The sequence below is a fragment of the Lynx canadensis genome, chromosome C2 (assembly GCF_007474595.2).
Source record: "Lynx canadensis isolate LIC74 chromosome C2, mLynCan4.pri.v2, whole genome shotgun sequence".
Taxonomy (NCBI): domain Eukaryota; kingdom Metazoa; phylum Chordata; class Mammalia; order Carnivora; family Felidae; genus Lynx; species Lynx canadensis.
In genome coordinates, this window is record NC_044311.2 from 52,741,884 (window position 1) to 52,762,815 (window position 20,932).

The following is a 20,932-nucleotide window of genomic DNA, read 5'->3' on the forward strand; positions in this document are numbered from 1 at the left end:
TCTGAAATCTATAAGATACTGCTGATGAAAGAAATTGAAGACAACACAAACAAATGGAAAGGTATACCATGTTTAGGAACTGGAAGAATTAATATTGTTAAAATGTTCATACTGCCCAAAGCAATCTACAGATTTAATGTAATCTCTATCAAAATACCAATAGTATTTTTCACAAAACTAGAACAAACAACCCTAAATTTGTATGGAACCACAAAGAGCCAAAGCAATTTTGACAAAGAAAAACAAAACTAGAAGTATCACAATTCCAGGTTTCAAGATATACTATAAAGCCACAGTAATCAAAACAGCATGGTACTTGCACAGAAATAGACACATAGATCATTGGAACAGAACAGAGAACCCAGAAATAAACCCACACCTAAATGGTCAATTAATCTATGACAAAGTCAAAACTTGACAATGAGGAAAGGCAGTTTCTTCAACAAATGAAAGCTGGACAGTTACATACAAGAAGGAAACTGGACCACTTTCTTACACCATACACAAAAATAAACTCAAAATGGACTGAAGACCTAAATGTGACACCCGAAACCATAAAACTCCTAAAAGAAAGCACAGGCAATATGTTTTAGACACTGCTTTTAGCAACATATTTATGAATATATCTCCTGAGGCAAGGGAAACAAAAGCAAAAATAAACTTTTGGGACTACACCAATATAAAAAGATTTTACACAGCAAAGAAAAACATCAACAAGACAAAAAGGCAACCTACTGAATGGGAGAAGATATTTAAAAATGATTTCTCAGATAAGGAATAAATATCCAAAATATATAAAGGACTCTTTCAACTCAACACACAAAAAAATTCAATCTGATTAAAATTGGGCAGAGGCCTGAATGGACATTTATCCAAAGAAAATAAATAGGTGGCAAACAGACACATGAAAAGATACTCAACATCACTCATTATCAGGGAAATGCAAATCGAAACAACAATGAAATATCACCTTATACCTGTCAAAATGGCTAAAATAAAAAGACAGGAAATAACAAGTGTCGGCGAGGAGGTGGAGAGAAGAGAACCCTCACACACTGCTGGTGTGAATGTAAATTGGTGCAACATACTATGGAAAACAGTATGGAGGCTCTTCAAAAAATTTCAAAATAGAAATACCACATAATCCAATAATTCTATTTGGTACTTACCCAAAGAAAATGAAAATACTAAGTGGAGAAGATATACACACCTTTTGTTCACTGCAGCAATTAACTAACATATGGAAGCAATCTAAGTGTCCATCAATAGATGAATATATAAGAAAGATGTGGTGTGGTATGGAATGGAATGGAATATTACTGAGCTATAAAAAAGAAGAAGATCTTGCCATTTGCAACAACATGGATGGACCTAAAGGGTACTATAGTAAATAAAATAAGTAAGGCAGAGAAAGACACATACACTTATATGTGAATGTAGAAAAACAAAACAAAGAAAACAGACTCAGAAATCCAGAGAACTGGTGGTTTTCAGAGGTGGGGAATGGGCAAATGGGTGAATTAGGTGAAGGGGATTAAGAGGTATAAACTTCTCGTCATAAAATAAATAAATTGTGGAGATGAAAAGTACAGCACATGGGGTACAGTCAATAATACTGTAATAAAGTTGAATGGTTATAGATGTGCTAACAACAGTTTTTGTGGTAAGCATTAACTAATGTGTATAATTGTCCAATCACTATGTTGTGCATCTGAAACTAATATAATATTATCAACTATACTGAAATAATAAATTTTTTTTTAAATGCTTATTCGATGATGGGCAAATCTTTGTGCTCAGAAGATATTCACTGACGATCCATCCATAGGTGAATCTATGGCTTCATGCATCCATGAAGAAAATGGATTTTAGAAATTTGTACTTAAGGTTATCTGAGCTTGCCTCTCTTGGAGTAGTTGACTTTGTTTACTGTGCAAATGCCCCTCTCTCTCTCTACATCACACTTGCCTGACAGGAACCCCATATTGGGCTACATCCACCTCTGGCCTACTCCATGCCCACACCCAGACAGCTCGGCATGACTGGTCCTCCTTGAAATTCACGAGCCCAGATCTTCAAGGGGCCTGCAGCGGCGCACAATGCCAGGTCCGTGCATCCCCCACACTTCCAACACCTCCGCTCTTATCCTTCTCCGACCTGATGACTTTGTCTCTTTCACTGAGAGCACAGAAGCAGGGAGAATTTCCAGGGGCTCCCGCCAGGATATCCAGCCCCCTATCAGCAACTATGCCATTGCTTGTCTGCCCTCCCTCCAGGTGAACTCCTCACATTCCTGTCTAAAAACAGCTCCTAGATTGATCCTATTCTCTTGCCTACTCAAAGATAGGAACTCCAACAATTCTTCCTTTGCTTTCCTGTAAGTCCTACTTTGCCCCTCTCGACTGGATTTTTCTCAGCACCACATAAATATGCTGTTAAATCTCCCAGCCTAAAAATACAACAGAAAACAAACTCTCTTTCAACCCTATGCTCACCCATCCTGTAGCTATAGCCCCTTGTTTTCTGTTGATCCTCGTGTGCAGGATGGTTTAGTGTTGATCTGGCTGTATTTCATGGATGTGAGACACACAAAAAAACTTCCATGCTGTTCTGCCATCTTGGCTCCTCCGCCCCTTGCTTTCCTATACTCCCCTTTACAGCTAAATTTCTTGAAAGAGATGGAATGTCTATTTCTCTTTTCCCAGTCTCTCCCAACATATTCCGCTCAGGCTTTTGCCTGCAATGTGCCAGTGAGATAGCTCTTGACAAGCTCTCCAATGACTTCTGACAGCCTAAATCAAAATGGTCAGTCTCAGGCCTCTTCACACACAATTCTCCAGCAGCACTGGATACAGCCAAGCCTCATCCTTAAAACACCTTCTTTTCTTATATCTTCAACCTCTAAAGTTACAAGTGTAGCAGGACTCTCTCAATACAGACCTTCTTTTCTCTATCTACACATTCTCTGTGATGTCATCCACTTTTGTGGCTTTAAATACTACACATGTGGTAGTTTAGTAGAATTTAGAATGCCCCAAATCAAGCTAATTTCTTCCCAGATCTGTTCCTCCTGCAGTCTTCCCCAGTCAGTAAATGAAGACTCTGTCCTTCCAGTTACTCAGGCCAAAGTTGTAAGACTTTTCTCATTCTCCATGACTCTTTTCTCCGTGACTCTTTTCTCCGTGACTTTTATCATTCTCAGATATACCCACATCAACAAATAGGGTTGGTCTAACTTCAAAATATATAAGAATCCAAACACTTTTCACCACCTCCGTGGCTACCACCTGGTCCAAGGCACCCCCAGACCTTGCCTAGATTTTTGCAATACTTTGCTGGTCTCCCTGACTCCACTCTTGTCTCTGTGTGGTCTGGTATCAACATAGCAGCCACAATGATGGTATTGTAAGTCAGATCATATCACTCCTGAGCTAAAAACCTCTGAAGAGTAAAATACAAGGTCCTTCCACTGGCCTGCGAAGCCTTACAGGAACTGGTCCTCTCCATTTGATTTCATTTCCCAGTACCCTCCCCTTGCTGACTCTGTTCCAGCCACAGTAACCTCACTGCTATTTCTCCAACCCATCAGCCACATTGATGCTTCAGTTCCCTCTGCCTGAAAAAAATCTTCCCTTGTGGAGGCTTGGCTCACTCACTTCTCCCAGGCCTCTGCCCCACTGTCACCCTGCTCAAATTAGAGGGGCCTTATTTTAGACAATATAAGTAGTAATTCTAACAACACCTTGCATTCCCTTCTCCCTTACTTTTTTTCTATAGCAATTACTACCACCTTTTGATACATATTAATTATTTATTAGTTCACCGTCTTTGTCTTCTCTCACTAGAGTTTCAATGACCGCAGCTACACTGTGTTTTTTCTTCACTGCTATGTCCACAGTCTCTAAAACTATACCTGGCCCATTGCAGGCACAGAAATATTTATTGAATGCATGAAACTGTTGGCATAAAATTAGAAATTCACGTTAATTTAGTTTTAGAAAACTGCATTGGTTGTATCTCTTGTGACATAAAAATGACTTTCAGTTTTTTTTCTTACCCATTGGTTAACACTGCTGAGCTGTGCCATGTAGTAATGTAAAAACTGGGTTGTCTTTTCCCACATCACATAAGAGCCACCAAGAAAAGCCAAATCCCAAATGGGTCTCAGAGAGGGATCAATATGTCCATGGCTATCTGAGAGAAAGAAAACGAAAACACATTTGTGTTATGATATTTTGGGGACAAAATTTCAAATGTTTCAATACTGAAATAGGGGCGTAACCTTAAGTCACATCCGTCATCTCTTACAGCAAGACCTTGAGCTGGACACATGACTTGTTCTTACCTGTTTCTACATCATATGAAGATTTATGTGCTTCAATTTGTCCTACTGAGTAAAGCCACTATAAAAATCTTATTTGCTGTACTATATCAATGTACTATATTAGTGCACCAGTATAGTACACTAGTACAAATGTATGATATTAAGGCAAAGTAAGAGCTATAAAGATACTCAAAGTTGAAGTCTTGTTAGTTGAGAAGCATCTTTAAATTAGATGGAAAAGTCTATCAATTATTTTTGCTACCTTACCTTCTGTCTGGGTCTACAGTCAATGCGATGGTCTTTGCCAATCTCCAAATATCTTTATCTGATCATTGGCTTTAAAGCTAATCAATGAATTGGTAGTATTTCTGTCAGTGATTTTGAACACATGCAGAAATCAAGAGGGTTTTTTCTGTGGTATTGTTTTTGGAATTGCAATCTTTTTATTTCAGCAAACACTTATAAAAACCTACTTAACTACACTGCTTGAGGTGGGGTTAGTACATTACATTAACACATACTCTTTGTGACTTTTAGGAACTCAAATTTTAGCAAGTGATTAATTTATGAGATAACTGTTCATGGACCAACATTTCATGAAAAATGGTGGAGATATTCTTGGCTTAAATATAAGCCCAATAATAGTATAATATGTAAGGAATAAGAACAAACTTACTAGGAAACTAATCCTTCTTGGTAAAATAATCATTAGCATAAATTCTTCTCTGTACTGTGGAACTTGGCTGGTTTGTAATGGTAATCAATTCAAAGATCATTCACAGACTGCAGGGGTGATGCGAGGGACACGAAGATGGGTCCCTACCCTCTACTTGTCGACAGTGCAGAAACACAGCTGATACCTTCCGCAAGAGAAGGAGGATCAAAGATCTGATAGAGCACACGGAAGGGAGAGGGACCTTTGGGCTGGAGACATTTGGGGCAAACTTCACAGGGATGAGATTTGAGCTGAGCCCTGGATTCCTGTTGTGTATGTAGGGATGGGAGGGAGACAGTGAAAGCTTCCTTCATCCAGCTCCCCATCACGATTCATCTTCCAGTGCCATTGTGAGTTCAACAAAACCCGTTACTAGAAAGCAAGTCGGTTACCCCAAACACTGTGAACAGCGTGGACAATTGAAAGTATAAATGCTGGCAGTGCTGCTATAGAATCACTCAGGTGACAGGAATCTGGCTGGTTGTCCCAGGTCTTCAGTCTTTTCCTCTGTAGAGTACTTGGGCTCATGTATAGGAAGTTTGTAAATTCATCAGAAAAAGTGAAAACTGTACTCATTAAAAAAAAAAAAACCACAAATACCTTTTTTGGGGAAAAATAGTTTGGAGCAAGGATATCCTGAAATGGATTTAGATAGCCTCACCTAGCAACTGTAGAGCAAGCTGGACTACAAAACCCCAACGTCCTGGAGGAGTAAATGCTGAATAGAAGCTGCTGGGATTTGAACTGGTTAATCCGAGGAGACTGCCACAGTTTTGACTGACTTTTGTCTAAAACCGAGCCCTTTCCATTTTAATAGTTTTACAGACAAGCTATAAATAGTGCCATCATATGCTTCCGCTGAATTTAAAATGACAACAGAGGGGCGTGTGGGTGGCTCAGTCGGTTGAGTGTTTGACTTCAGGTCATGATCTCGCAGTTCATAGGTTCAAGCCCCATGTTGGGCTCTGTGCAGACAGCTCAGAGCCTGGAGCCTGCTTCAGATTCTGTGTCTCCCTCTCTCTCTGCTCCTCCCCCTGCTTGCTCATGCTCTGTCTGTCTCTCAAAAGTAAACATTAAAAATAATTTTAAAAATGCTAACAGAACTTGTAAATTCTGTTAATAAAAAGGTGCCCTCTATTAAAAAAATTTTTGGAGCTTCAAGCCACATTAAGTTACATTGTTACAGAATGATTCTTGTGGGCACATAGGACTTATTAACTGAACATAATGCAGTTTATCTGCACTATCATAAAGTGTCCAGGGGCGCCTGGGTGGCTCAGTTGGTTAGGCATCCGACTTTGGCTCAGGTCATGATCTCACGGTTTGTGAGTTTCAGCCCCGAGTCAGGCTTGCTGCTGCTTCAGAGCCTCTGTCTCTGTCTCTGTCTCTCTCTCTCTCTGCCCCTCCCCTAGTTGCACATGTGTGCCTGTGAGTGCACTTTCTCTCCCTCACAAAAATAAATAGTTCCAAAAAATAAAAAGTGTCCAAAACCTAGTGATCCTATAGCAAATATTCAAATAAAAGGTCCTATACAATTTCTAAAATTTGTGTTCTAAGGAAAATATATAAAATCTTATTTCCCCAGCCAATGCTAAAAGAGAAAAAAAATCCCTAAATAACTGTAGATTTTAAGCATTAGTCATTAGCCCATTTATTTCAGACACTACTAAATACACACAAATTCGGGGCGCCTGGGTGGCGCAGTCGGTTAAGCGTCCGACTTCAGCCAGGTCACGATCTCGCGGTCCGGGAGTTCGAGCCCCGCGTCAGGCTCTGGGCTGATGGCTCAGAGCCTGGAGCCTGTTTCCGATTCTGTGTCTCCCTCTCTCTCTGCCCCTCGCCCGTTCATGCTCTGTCTCTCTCTGTCCCAAAAATAAAAAATAAATGTTGTAAAAAAAAAATTAAAAAAATAAATAAATACACACAAAATTCTACCACAATATAAGATTTGAATTGGTCCTCACAATTCTTTGGAACAGAATTCAAGCGGAGTTGTCAGAGAATTACTATGAGAAACATCCTAAAGCTTCTGAATTTTAGAAAGGCAAGGAGCAGTATTCTGCCTGCAGGTTTTTTTTTTTTTAAATGTTTATTCATTTTTGAGAGACAGAGATAGAGCATGAGCAGGGGAAGGGCAGAGAGAGAGGGAGACACAGAATCTAAAGCAGGCTCCAGGCTCTGAGCTGTCAGCACAAACCCGGATGCGGGGCTCAAACCCACGGACTGTGAGATCATGACCTGAGCCAGCGTTGGAGGTTTAACTGACTGAGCCACCCAGGCGCCCCTGCCTGCAGGTTTTTAAGAACACTGGACAGAGCACGGACGCACTCAGGAGTGAAGACCTACGGTCCTTCCACGTTGACACGGGTCTGTTGTTGCTGGGCAAACGAGTGAGCTGCGAGAGAGTGTGGGATGGGGCGGGGGGAGCCGCGGTGCTAGAGCGGTCATATGTCGAGCTCAATACCCAAGCACAAGTCCAGAGATGACTTTTGTGGTTTGGAAAATTGGATTTTCCAGTAAGTGCAGTCTCAACGGCCGCCCACATGCTCTCCTGAGCGCCAGAACAAACGAGCTGTGCTGTGCTTCAGCTGAGTCACTTCAGAGGGCAGGGCTTATTTCTTATTAAAGACGGCTCCACTGCCCATTAGCTCTTGACCTAAAAGGAGATAAACTTGATTCCACTGCAGCCTCCAAGCAAGGCCCTGAGACAGGTTGGCTCTCCCAGCCCTGGTGTGGAAGTCTGTGATGGGCACAGTGGGGATCTGGAATGGTGTCTAATCACTTAAAGTTTCCAAAGCCGCTACCAAAAATCTTTAGAAACGTTGCCTCAGGCTCTGGGCTCAACTTGGAAAACTGCACCCCTACGTGCATATCCTATTACAAAGACCTCTACCTTTTCTTTGAAGGTTCAGCTCTTGCTGAACCTTGTCTAGGATGGGAAGTGGGGAGATTAAAGGGGTACTGATAGCTCTTGAGGGCGTTACTATAGCTTCCTGGAGATAAAGAATAGGAAAAGGATACCTCTGCATTTTGTTTCAGTAACAAGGTCTACCACATTCTGAGTTCAAGTGCCACTATGGGGATAAAAATTTAAATGATCATTCTTTTTCTTTTTAATTTTTTTTTATGTTTTTATTTATTTTTGAGACAGAGAGAGACAGAGCATGAGCAGGGGAGGGGCAGAGAGAGAGAGGGAGACACAGAATCCGAAACAGGCTCCAGGCTCTGAGCTGTCAGCACAGAGCCCGACACAGGGCTCGAACTCACAGACTGTGAGATCATGACCTGAGCCGAAGTTGGACGCCGAACCGACTGAGCCACCCAGGTGCCCCATAAATAATCATTCTTTTTAAGATTTAGCAATTATATACATTCCTTAATATAGAAATTCCAGACACTGATTCATACCAGGTATGCTGACTACATCCAAGGGGGTTTTGAGTTGCTTCATGTGCTTGTAAAGCAGGTAATCCTCCTGTTGTCTTTTGTTCTTCTCAATGAGTCGTGTACAAGTCACATTAATGGCCGGTCTGGGTTTCTGATTCCTGAAAAACACTCGAGCGGAACATTTCCCCAAACGTTCCTCACCTTCCTGAAATAAAGATTTTGGAATTAAACACAATGGCTACTAATCCCTCCCCACCCACTCCAATACACAGATACACAGAAGACTGAGAAATTCCCTATATGTGGCAGGATGCATTGGCATTAATAGATGCAGGAGTCTTGGTTTTGTAGAAAGTGATTTGTGTGCTCACAACTGAATACAACAGTCCTTCACTATTTGCTGTTATTTAAAGTGCTTCTGACAACCCCCTTATATAATCATGCTGGGCTTACTCCAAAGAAATATCATTGATGTCTATTGAGTACTACTTGGTTCAAACCTCAAGGATAGTGAGTACTTCATTCTCTACCGTGGACCAACAAAATGCTTAGCTGGACCTCAAGCTTGCTAACTCAAACGAAAAGATGACGCTGTCCCCATTAACAAAAATGACAACAGCCTCATACTGCTTTATGAAGTCGGTCCTCCTATTCCAATTTTACAGAGCGAGACACTGAATCTAAAGAGGAATTTACTCCATGTCTCACAGCTAGTAAACGGTAAGCCAGGAATTGAGCTCCTGTCTGTCTGATGCCAGAGCCCTGCCTCTATACTAATTCCATCTCTCTACTCCAGGATCTCATCTGAAAGGAATGTAGGCAGATGCCACCCAAACGGGACTAATTCAAGGGATGTTTTTTGCATTCACATTTAAATGCAGACATTTGGGTATTCTGGGATCATCCTCACTTGGTTTCCAATCCAGAGACATCTGGATCTGGACAACTGGGTGCTGTAAGTAAACATCAAATGTAGGACTCAACTGTCAGACAGTCCTTCTCCATCCTTACAGGTCACAGATTCCTTACCCCAACAACAAAAAAGCCAGGAACCTATTCCCAGAAAATTGCATGTATGCTCAGAGCATCAACACTGGGCCTAGAATTTGAGGAAGTTTGTGGCCACTCGTCATGGCCCCACCCAGACCCATCCATGGGCCCCTAGTTAAGAACTCCTGTTACAGAGTGCTTGGTTGAGCAGTTCACGTCTTTGTACTTTTACAGTTGTTTACACTGGATGGTCGTTTAACCTGGATGGTAACAACCAAAAAAGAAACGCCCAAAACTATTTTGGTTTCAACCAAAAAAGAAACAAAAAAGCACATACAAATTTCAATCAAAATTGGATCTGCTTAATAAGCCCATTTCTAGCACAGTGTTAACTCAAAAAAACTGAGGTGTGCTTTCCAGTGGTTGACTCCCCTCTCCCCCACCCCGAATCCCATGAGTGCTAGTTTGAATGAGAAGGAGCTTTGGTGGTACATTAAAATCTGAATTATCGGCACAACATAGAAAAAAGGTGAAGGGGGCATCTGGAAGAGGCTTATGGAAGGCAGAAGAGAGGGCTGGCACACAATCTCCTTTGATGTCTAAGCCGTTTCCAGGGAAGAGAAAAGGAACCAGTTTTGTTTTCTTTTTACTTTCCTTTTTGTCCCCTCAAAACAGCTCCACAGAATCAAAGCAAAGCACTCTCATCCTCTGAAATGGAACATTTCAATTAGCTAGCTATGCTCTTTACAGAAACCTATTGCCGGTCAAAATGATCTAGGAAATGTTTTCCCTTTAGCTTTAATCTAACACTTGCAGTTTGCAACGCTAGAATTAAAGGGGTCTTCTTTAAGCTTTAAGAAAATGCTTAATTCTTAGGTGAAGTAGCAAAGTCAGAATACATTGTTATTTTGTTACAACTTGTAGACTGGTAAGCATTCCTAGAGAAGACTCAGTCTGGGTTGCGAGGTGGGGGTCCTGCCCCCCTCACCCCCCAGGAAGGAAGCTCTGCCCCTCTGAGACACTTGAATGTGATGCTGCCTGCTCTGACTCAGCACCACACAGAGAGCATCTGGGCTGGTCTTCTCTCCACCCATGTTCCAGCTGCTGACGCCCAGTTTGGCCCAGCACATGGAAGTTCATCTGGCTCTAATTTCTGTGTGAGTCTTCTGGTTACTCCCTTCCCAAGAATGGACGGGTAAAGGAAACTTGGCAAACCATGGCCCGCTCAGTCAGGATTGTAGGGACTAATAATGCCTATGGCATACGTTGGTACTGCTCTGTGTTTTACAGAAGACTTCTGTATGGAAGCTCCTGGGTTGGCCTCGTGCTAAGTCGGCCCGCTAACAAGAAATGTCACCAGCTGACAGGAGGAAGGCAGGTTGACATTTGAGAGTGTGTCATTCTAAGCATTCAGAGCTGCTAGAAGAGACACCAAGGGGACTGTGAAATTTCCTCCCAGGGGCAAAGGAAGGAGGTGATGGTGGCTCTGTGGGCTGTTTTAAAAGTAGCCCTGCATAAGGCCATGACGTCGAAGGCCTTAAATACTGAGTTCCTGCCCAGCTCCGTTCTCCAGTTCTGGAGAATAGAAAACGAAGCAGAACAAAACAAATGCAAACCTCTGGGTCACTATATATTCAGATTTTCACCTTCTGTTTTTTAAAAATTTTTTTAACATTTATTTTTGAGAGAGGGACAGAGTGAGCTGGGGGAGGGGCAGAGAGAGAGGGAGATATGGAATCCAAAGCCGGCTCCAGGCTCTGAGTTGTCAGCACAGAGCCCGACATGGGGCTCAAACTCAGGAGCTGTGAGATCATGGCCTGAGCCAAAGTCAGATGGTCAACCGACTGAGCCACCCAGGCACCCCCAGATTTTCCCCCTTTAAAAAAATAAATCCATAGGAGTTGCTAATTGGATACTTCACCAATTATGGCAGCTTACCTCTGGGTTATAGCGATCTGTGGTAAACACCAGGTCAACCTGACATTCCTTCTTTGGATTAACCTGAAACATAGAAACCGAATCTTAGCCTGTTAGAAGTTCTGTTAACATCTTCCTATCCAAGAATCACTCTCTTGGGATACCATGGCATGCAAACGGCAGCTATAGCATTTATACTGGAATAAAATCAATGGCTTTTTAGAAGGAGAGAATATCTCAAATTTTGGTCTCATCATGACACTCTGCTTGGTAGTTTGACACCTACAAAGGGGGGTTGAGAAAGGGAAATGGTTGTACTGAGGCAGCCAGGTGACTTTGTGAGAGCAACTAGATGAGAAACAGACACGTGCATGTGGGTTGGGGGTGAGCACCTCTCCACGGCCTTCCCTGGGCGCAGGGCTGCAGCTGTGAGGCAGGCGGGGGCGGCAGGGGTGGTCAACAGGGGAGCCAGGAACAAGGGTGTACCCGGTAATAAATAAGGGGTTTTCTGATGGCGAGAAGTGAAGACAGAGATGTGGGGCAGGAGTGGCTACTTTCTCTAAGGCGGCTGAGGAGCTGCCCTGAAGGGGGCCTCAGCTGAGCTGGAAAGGACAGCAGGGAAGCAGCCGCCCCCAGACCCAGCAGGCAGACAGGACCTGCCAGTGAGTCAGGAAGTCTGGGACAGGATGGAGTACCGACCCTGACGCTGAAGAAGTCCTCAGCTTTATGCCCTTTCCTTCCCCCAGCAGCTTTCACCAGCAGGCACACCTCTAAACTTTGGGAATGCCTGTTTAGCCTTTTAGACTTTGTAATCACTTCAAATGCCTATTTTTAGAGTATACAAAGCCATATCACTGAGGCAATGTAAACGGTTTAGAAGAGCTTTATGCTATTTGCCATTAACCTTTTTTTTTTTTTTTTTTCAGAGAAAAATGATCATTCAGTACAAGGAATATTTTCTAGAGGATATTTCTGCTGCATGGAGCTGAAGTTATTTCATATAGTCTTAAGGTAGACTTTGGAAACATTGATTTCCTTTGAATCTTAGCCCAGGAACACAACAACCAAACAGGACTGTGATTTTAAATAGGCAGATATCATCCACTCCTAGTTCAGATCCTTAAAAAATTCTAGAAAGCTGGAGAATGGAGGGATAGGATTCTCTGGCAACTGTTTGTGTAAAGAATATTTAAACATGTGAATGTATAGATGTTCCTGGGGCAGAGGGAGCCCCAAGAGGCACACAGGGGCAGTTTTCTTAGGGCTCATTTTCAACCTTGAAAAAGTTCTGGTGTAAGTTGAAATAGTGATTTCAGTTTACAGAATTCATACACACAAATTTATCTTCACTCTCTTTCACTGTTTGCCGCAGACCATGCCAATCACAGGGTGGGGGTGGAGTGGGGAATGGGATACAAAGAAATACAACATCCAGTCCAGCCTTACCAGAGACCTACTTCTTGTGTGGGAACAGGCAAGTCAAGAGAGACATAGAGTGCTCATCAGTGTGGCTGACAGCTGCACAGGTGCAGGGTGCTAAGTGCGGAAGGCTTTCTATGGAGAGTAGGGCCTGAACCAGTTCTTTGAGGTACTGACCAGGCAAGGGTGTGGGAACAGAATATAGGGGCTGGCATTCCAGGGGAGGCAATGAAGCTAGAAAAAAGGCTGTGTGGGAGGTTGGCACAAGGTCATGGAAAGCTTTTTTTTTTTTTTTTTTTTTTTGAGAGAGAGACAGACAGAGAGCATGCAAGCAGAGGAGGGGCAGAGAGAGAAGGAGAGAGAGAGAATCCCAAGCAGGCTCCGTGCTATCAGCACAGAGCCTGATGCAGGGCTCCAACCCATGAATCGTGAGGTCATGACCTGAGTCAAACTCCAAGAGTTGGATGCCTAGCTGATTGAGCCACCCAGGCACCCCTCACTTCTTTTTTATTTTTTTTTAAATGAAGAGAATTTGGAACTTCATCCTGAACTTGGGGGTGTCCCAGTAAACATAACTACAGTAGTTAGAGTGTTGGGAAGCCTAAGATAGGGTATTAAAAGGGCTTAGTGCCTGGGTCAGGGTAAAAGTTTAGTGTATGTTCACTTATCGTTAGTAAAATCTATAGACATGAAGGAGAGAAAAAAATCTGTGCTAGAAACTAGAGTCTGGCCACGTTCCAGGCTACGGAAGAATGTCAACACAGTCTCAAGGTTGCTTTTACTTTGGTTTACTCCTGCCTGGAGCTCCCTGTCTCCAAAACTCCAGAAGTCTGGGGTCTTTGCTGCCCAAGTTAAAGAAACACAGGGAACTGTGGGCTTGCTGCCTGTGACTCCCACACCACACCGGCACCCACAAAGGACCAGTCCTCTCAGAAGGCAGCACCTCTGCTTGCCAGCAGGTTCTATGCCTTGAATCATTTGTTGCACCAGCCCTGGGGCCCTCTCCCCAGCTACATGGGGAACCTTTCATCTGCACAGAGGCCCCCTGAGTGCAGCCCTCCTGCACAGGAGTCAGGGACCCCCTCAGGCTGCTAGTGGGGGGATGGGTGGGATGGGCAGTGAGACCATTCATGAGAAAAGCAGGAGGAGGCAGAGTTGACAGGTACAACCTTTGGTGCCCAGGAACATGGGAGAGGAGTCCGAGGGCAGCTGAATGTTACAGAGGTAGATTCAGTGGAGGTGGAGTGGGTGAAGCCAGGGAATTGGATGCAAACCCCCAGGGGAGACATACGTGTACATAGAGAAGAATCCTGAGGACCACCAACCTTCAGATCAATAATACATTAGGGCATGCTTATTCACCATACACAAGGATTCACAAAGGTCTTTCTTATCCTTGACACAACTGTGCAGATTTTAAATAACCTACCCAAGATAGTATTTGAAAACAATTTTTTTTTTGAAAACACATGGGGGCAAAGTGAGGTACATACTCTTTGTAGGGAAAGAAACAACTTGATTAACAAAGGCTGCGAGCTGAGTCAGAATGGAGCCTGTCCATTTGAAGAGTTATTTTCCTTGCTGATTTGATTTCCTTAGTTTGTTTTAATGAGGCACTCTTAAAAGCATCTATTTGTCCAAAATAAGATTTTTATATTTTGGGTTGGACTTTATCATTTATCAAGACACAGTGCTTTTATCTCCCAAAAAGGCCTCTCCCTCCTCCCTTGATGAGTCACGAGCTCCTCTGAGGTAGCTTTGCCAGTCCTCGTGAGATAAGGCCTATGGGCACCAGCAGCAGGAGCCAGTGCCTTCTCTATCTGGGACAGTGTCTCGTGCTCATCTGGCCTGCCTGCTGCAGGACTGTGTTTCACTCTGGCTGTATTTATTTTTTTGAGAGAGAGGGCACAAGTGAGTGAGGGGCAGAGAGAGAGAGAGAGAGAGAGAGAGAGAGAGAGAGAGAGAGAGAGAAAGAATTGGTGCTTACCCAAAGTGGGGCTTCTGCATTACCTGCAGGACTCAAACTCATGAACCGTGAGATCATGACCTGAGCTAAAGTCAGATGCTTAATAACTGAGCCACCCAGATACCCTTTTATTTTTTAAAATATCTTATGTTTTAGGGGCACCTGGGTGGTTCAGTTGGTTAAGCATCCAACTTTGACTCAGGTCATGATCTCATGGTTCATGGGTTTGATCCCCATGTCGGGCTCTGTGCTGACAGCTCAGAGCCTGGAGCCTGTTTCACATTCTGTGTCTCCCTCTCTCTCTGCCCCTCCTCTGCTGGCTTTCTCTCTCTCTCTCTCTCTCAGAAATAAATAAAAATATTAAAAAAAAATTTTTATATGTCTTATGTTTTAAAGTAATCTCTACACCAAACATGGGGCTCAAACTCGCAACCCCAAGATCAAAAGTTGCATGCTCTGACTGAGCCAGCCAGGCATCCCTACTCTGGCTGTCTTTGATTAAAACTGTTCTGTGGTAACCTGGCCTTGGTTGTTCAACACCCAGTGCAGGATTCATAGCACTGTGCTGGGTGCTGGAACACGGAGGCAGAACAGTGGTAGCCCATGCCCTCAGGGCAATCAGCAGGGGAGAAGGGCTTCAAGTGGATCACTGTAGAGCTGGTGATTTGATTAAAGAGGACGGAAGAGCTGTGACAGGAGAACTGGAGGGCTGCTCCAGTCTAAGAATCAGGGAAATGAAATCTAAGCTGAACTGTGAAGATTGAGAAGGAAGGGACTTGGTGGGGTGGGGGGCGGTGCAGGCAAATCATTCCACATGGAAGGAACAGTGAGGAGGAAGGCCCTGAGGGACGGCGAGTGGGGCCAGAGGGCAGAGAGACCCGAGCTGGGACCAGGAGGGGCCGCCTTCTTGGCAAGCTATGCTGAGGACTTCATCATAAGAGAAATGGGAAACCACGGACAGAAAGGAGAGATTTCTAAAAGATCCCTCTAGCTGTGGTGTGGAGAGTTGGTGCTGGAGTGCGGAGTTGTCCAGAGTGACTGTCGAAGGCTGGCGGAGGGGGTGGATGAAACAAGGTGGGGACAGTGGACATGGAGAGAAGTGGACAGTGGACAGAAAGGAGTGCTACACTAGAAGGTACACCATGAATGAATTCAAGGCCAGAAATAGCCACTAAAATATAAGCTTCATAATAGGACAACATTATTAAACCGTCATTTAAATGATGCTTGTATTTACAGAACAACAACAGACACCCTGTTAGGTCTGTGCTGAGTACTGTTCTAAGCACTTCACATGTCTTAACTATGCTAACAGCTCTGAAGGCTGGTTCAAACTCATGAGTAATCAGAAATGCAAATTAAAGAATCAATGAGGTATCACTGTACAACTATTAGACTGACAATAAGTTAGAAAGTGGGTCAGGCTAGCTGCTGGCCAGGGTGGGGGGCTTGCCATTCGGCTGGTGGCAGAGTAGCCCGGCGCAGCCTGGCTAGGAGGCAGTCTGGCTCACTTGGCCAGATGAAGCTTCCATATACTCTACAAGCTAATACCCCACTTCTGGGTATGCATCCCAGAGAAACGGTGATACTGGTTCCAGGGGACTCAGGAGGAGGCTCCTCGAGGCACTGCTTCAAGGGGTAGGAGTTGGGAAGCGACCTGGTGTCTATCCCTGGGGGGTGGGCAGGTAAAATGGGAGTGCCCGCCACAGAGTGATGTTCAGCGGGATGGGGGGGGGGGCGGGGACAGGAAGCACACTAGCCCATACAGCAATGTACGTAGATTCTAAATGCTGTGAGTGAAAACAGAAACAAAAACATGTATGGCAGGATACCATTTGCAAATAAATTTTAAATAAAAATTTGCACCCAAACCAACAGTATCTTTTATAAGAATACTTACAAACAGATGAATATACAACCAGACTTTTTTGAGTGGATGCCCGTGGGAGGGTGGTGTGAATGGGAATGGAGATAGAAGAATAAATTCCAGAGGGGAGCCTCCACAGACCAAAGAAAAAAACAGACCCTGATCTGAGGCATGATCCTCCCTCAGCTTTGTACCTGGGACCAAGAGCACATGAAATGGCTTTTAAAAAGACTGAAAGTCATTTAAAAATGTTAAGTCCAGGGGTGCCTGGGTAGCTCTGTCAGTTGAGCATCCGACTTTGGCTCAGGTCATGATCTCACGGTTCGTGGGTTCGAGCCCCACGTCAGACTCTGTGCTGACAGCTCAGAGCCTGGAGCCTGCTTCAGATTCTGTGTCTCCCTCTCTCTCTGTCCCTCCCACACTCACGCTCTGTCTCCCTCTGTCTCAAAAATAAACAAACATTAAAAAAAGATAAAAATAAAAAATGTTAAGTCGAGGGGCACCTGGGTGGCTCAGTCGGTTGAGCCTCCAACTTTGGCTCAGGTCATGATCTTGCGGTTCCTGAGTTCAAGCCCCGTGTCGGTCTCTGTGCTGACAGCTCAGAGCCTGGAGCCTGCTTTGGATTCCGTGTTTCCCTCTCTCTCTCTCTCCACCTTCCCCACTCAGGTTCTGTCTCTCTCATTCTCTCAAAAATAAATAAAAACATTAAAAAATAAATAAAAATGTTGAGTCCAAAGTAACACAGTATGGATATCCTCACCCCATATCTGAAACTTAGGTCTTTGTTTTTCACAGTTAGTGGGATTAGATTTGAGGAGTTTGGTAAACTCACTATACGTGGTTTCGAATTTAGAAGTTCTGTTTCCGGCATGAACCCAACCTCTTCAGGTTGGGTGGTCCTCCCTCTGCAGCTGGCACGAGGGTTGCTACAGCCACATGGTGCAAAGCTAATCCATTCATTCACAGCTATTAAAAAAAAAAAAAGAAAAAGCTAAATAGACATTTTTTGAAAGAGCCCAACCTAAAACTGGGACAACAGTTCTGGCTTTTCTGAGGGAAGAAGTGTTCCTGGAATAGCAGGTCACAGTGTTCATACCCTTATGTCCCCACATTGCCCACGTGTCCAAATAGGAGACACATTAGGAAGTTTTATATCTGTTTCTTAAAGCACAGCAAGAGGTACAACACATTGTTCTAATATTTTCTGGAATATTCTTTCTTTCATGAAAAGTCAGCAAACAAAGCAAATGACCATGTGACTGTATAACCTGAATGAATTAGCAGCTCTTTGCTACAGATTTTTAAATTATGTATAAAGTAGGATTTATGGGCTATAGCCTGGAACAAAATGCTTTATAATCAGGGACTAATGACATGGATTATATCTAATCTGGTGTGTGTGTGTGTGTGTGTGTGTGTGTGTGTGTGTTATTTCCTAGGTTTCTTGGTTTTGTCCCCTCTGGCCACGAGGAAAGGCAGCCACCTCCCATGTGTACTTTCCACATGCTGAGCCTCACAAGGGCTCTTTAGGGGAATGATTAGCACTTTGATTTTGGGCTTCCCTTTCAGTAGGGAGGGAAACAGGCTGCTTTTAAAGTCCTGTTTGAGAAAGCATACAAAGGAAAGTATACAAAGGATGACTGAACTCAGCACACTAGGCTTTTGGGGGCAGGGTAAGAGAAATGCTCCTCGAATCCTTACCCAATCAGTATCAAGTACTCGCATGTGAAGCACCCTGCTAAGCCACCAGGAAAGGACAACGATAAAGCTATAATATATACAATAAGCTCTCACTACATGCTTCTTGTGGTTCTACACAGTGCCTTGTATGATCACATCACAAGAGCCCTTTGGGGTAGATACTACCGTTGCCCGTTTTAAAGATGAAGAAATGGAGTCAACCACCCAAAGTCACAGAGCTAGTAAATAATAAAGTCTGGCTCCTGATTGCTGCTTCTCCCTTATATGGCTCGGAGGTTGTACTAACAGAACCAGCATCCTCCAAGAGAGGGTGGAAAGAAAGCTCTGTAATGTGTGCATGGGGTGGGGGGAGGGGAGGGGGCAGGAGGAGGGAGACTGACTGGTTCCCACAGACAAGACCACCAAGCCTGGAAGGGAGACAGCCAGACCCGGCATGTGTATCAGTCTCCCAGGGTTGCTGTAACAAAGAACCACAAATTGGGTGCCTTAACAGAAACTGATCCTCTCACAGTTCTGAAGGCTACAAGTCCCAAATCAAGCTGTTGTCAGGGCCATGCTCCCTTGGAGACACTGGGTGGAATCCCTCCATGCCTCTCCCCAGCTAGCTTCTGGTGGTGGCCGTCAATCCCCAACATCCCTTGGCTGCAGCTGCAACATTTCAGTCTCTGCTCTGTCTTTAAATGGCATTTTCCTCTCTGTGTCTTCATGTGGTCATCCCCTATGGACGTCAATCATCAGATGTAGAGCCCACACTAATCCGGTATGGCCTCATCTTAACCCGACTGCATCTGCAGAGCCTCTATTTCCAGGGAGGGTCATGATCACAGGTAGGCAGCTTAGGACTTCAATATATTTTTTTTTGAGGACACCACAACCCACAACAGCATGGAAGTGAAGATGATCTGAGATTTTGCAAGCAGCCCTGGATACACTGTGGCAGGTAAGGTATAAAGGGGCGCACGAGCCAGTGCAGGTGGGGAATTCTCCAGGGAGGAGAGAGACCGAGAGAAAGGGAGCAGGCACCCAGTACAAGGAAGGGAGTGTGAGCCCTGGCATGGAGGTGAGCAGCCAGGTTGGGAAATTGGCAAGTTCATTGAGGGATATACTTGGAGTCAAGGTTAAGAGGGTAGATTGGGGCCAGCTTAGAGAAGGCCTCTTACGGAGACTTTGTTCTGGAGTGATGGCTCTAAAACAAGCTGCAACAGAGACTCTTAGAAGGCCTGCTAAAGCACAGCGGGGCGCCTGGGTGGCGCAGTCGGTTAAGCGTCCGACTTCAGCCAGGTCACGATCTCGCGGTCCGGGAGTTCGAGCCCCGCGTCAGGCTCTGGGCTGATGGCTCAGAGCCTGGAGCCTGTTTCCGATTCTGTGTCTCCCTCTCTCTCTGCCCCTCCCCCGTTCATGCTCTGTCTCTCTCTGTCCCCAAAATAAATAAACGTTGAAAAAAAGAAGAACTGTTAAAGCACAGCATGCTGGGCCTCACCTCCAGAATTCTGATTCAGCAAACGTGAGATGAGCCCTGAGAATGTGCACATCAATGAGTTCCAGGGGATTCTGCTGCTGCTGCTCTGGGGACGACCATTTGAGGCCTTCTCTCTAGGCGCAGAGTGAAATCACTGGGGCTCTGAGGGAGGGGTAGAAGTGACAAGTACCTCTCCATGTGACAGTCACTAGAATACAGCCGAATGGGTTACTGAGCACAGGACAATTCTGAGGGCCAGAGGCTATCATGAGGACCAAATGCAACGGAGGAATGTGAACTCAAGGTTTGGTTGATGTAGTGCTTCTGGCAATTAGGTCATGGGGCCTTATTCAAAGGATAAGGCTACAAAAATGCTGATTTGAAGGGACACATGCACCCCCCCCCATGTTTATAGCAGCACTATCAACAATAGCAAAGTTATGGAAAGAGCCCAAATGTCCATCAACTGATGAATGAATAAACAAGATGTGGTATGTGTATATATATACATATATATACATATATATATATATATATACACACACACACACACACAGAATGGAATATTACTTGGAATATTACTCAGCCATCAAAAAGAATGAAATCTTGCCATTTGCAACAATGTGGATGGAACTATACAGGGCATTATGGTAAGCAAAAGCAGTCAGAGGAAGACAAATATATGATTTCACACATATGTGAAACTGAAGAAACACAAGAGATGAACATAGGGGAAGGGAAGGAAAAATAAGATAAAAACAGAGGAAGAAAACTATAAGAGACTCTTAAATATAGAGAACAAACAGGGTTGCTGGAAGGTGGGGAGTGGGGATGGGTTAAATGGGTGATGGGCATTAAGGAGGACACTTGTTGGGATGAGTAATGGGTGTTATATGTAAGTAATAAATCACTAAATTCTACTCCTGAAACCATCAGTATACTATATGTTAACTAACTTGGATTTAAATAAATAAATTTAAAAAAATACTCTAGGAAAAAAAAAAAAAGAAAGTGAAGATGGCGGGTCTAGCCCTCGTTTCAGGGAGTGTAATCGGTAAGCTCTATGCCAACACAGGATGTGCTCTTTTGCAAGCAGGAGCATTCTAAGAAGGCACTCTGGACAGAAATAGTTCCAATTAACAAAACATTGAAGAAAGTTCATTCCCTGCCTCCTATTACATGGAGAG

The 20,932-nt window shown here is 44.0% G+C and overlaps 1 protein-coding gene across 1 annotated transcript in view; it reads right to left on the bottom strand.

The window, feature by feature from the left end:
• Positions 1-20,932, bottom strand: part of RARRES1 (retinoic acid receptor responder 1) — a 57,525-nt gene that overhangs the window by 28,146 nt on the left and 8,447 nt on the right. Inside the window, exons 2-4 of the mRNA XM_030328437.1 lie at positions 11,355-11,417; positions 8,448-8,631; positions 4,058-4,194 (exon numbers count right to left, since the gene is read on the bottom strand). Of these exons, the coding sequence (XP_030184297.1) occupies positions 4,058-4,194; positions 8,448-8,631; positions 11,355-11,417 (384 nt within the window). The remainder of the gene's footprint in view (positions 1-4,057; positions 4,195-8,447; positions 8,632-11,354; positions 11,418-20,932) is intronic.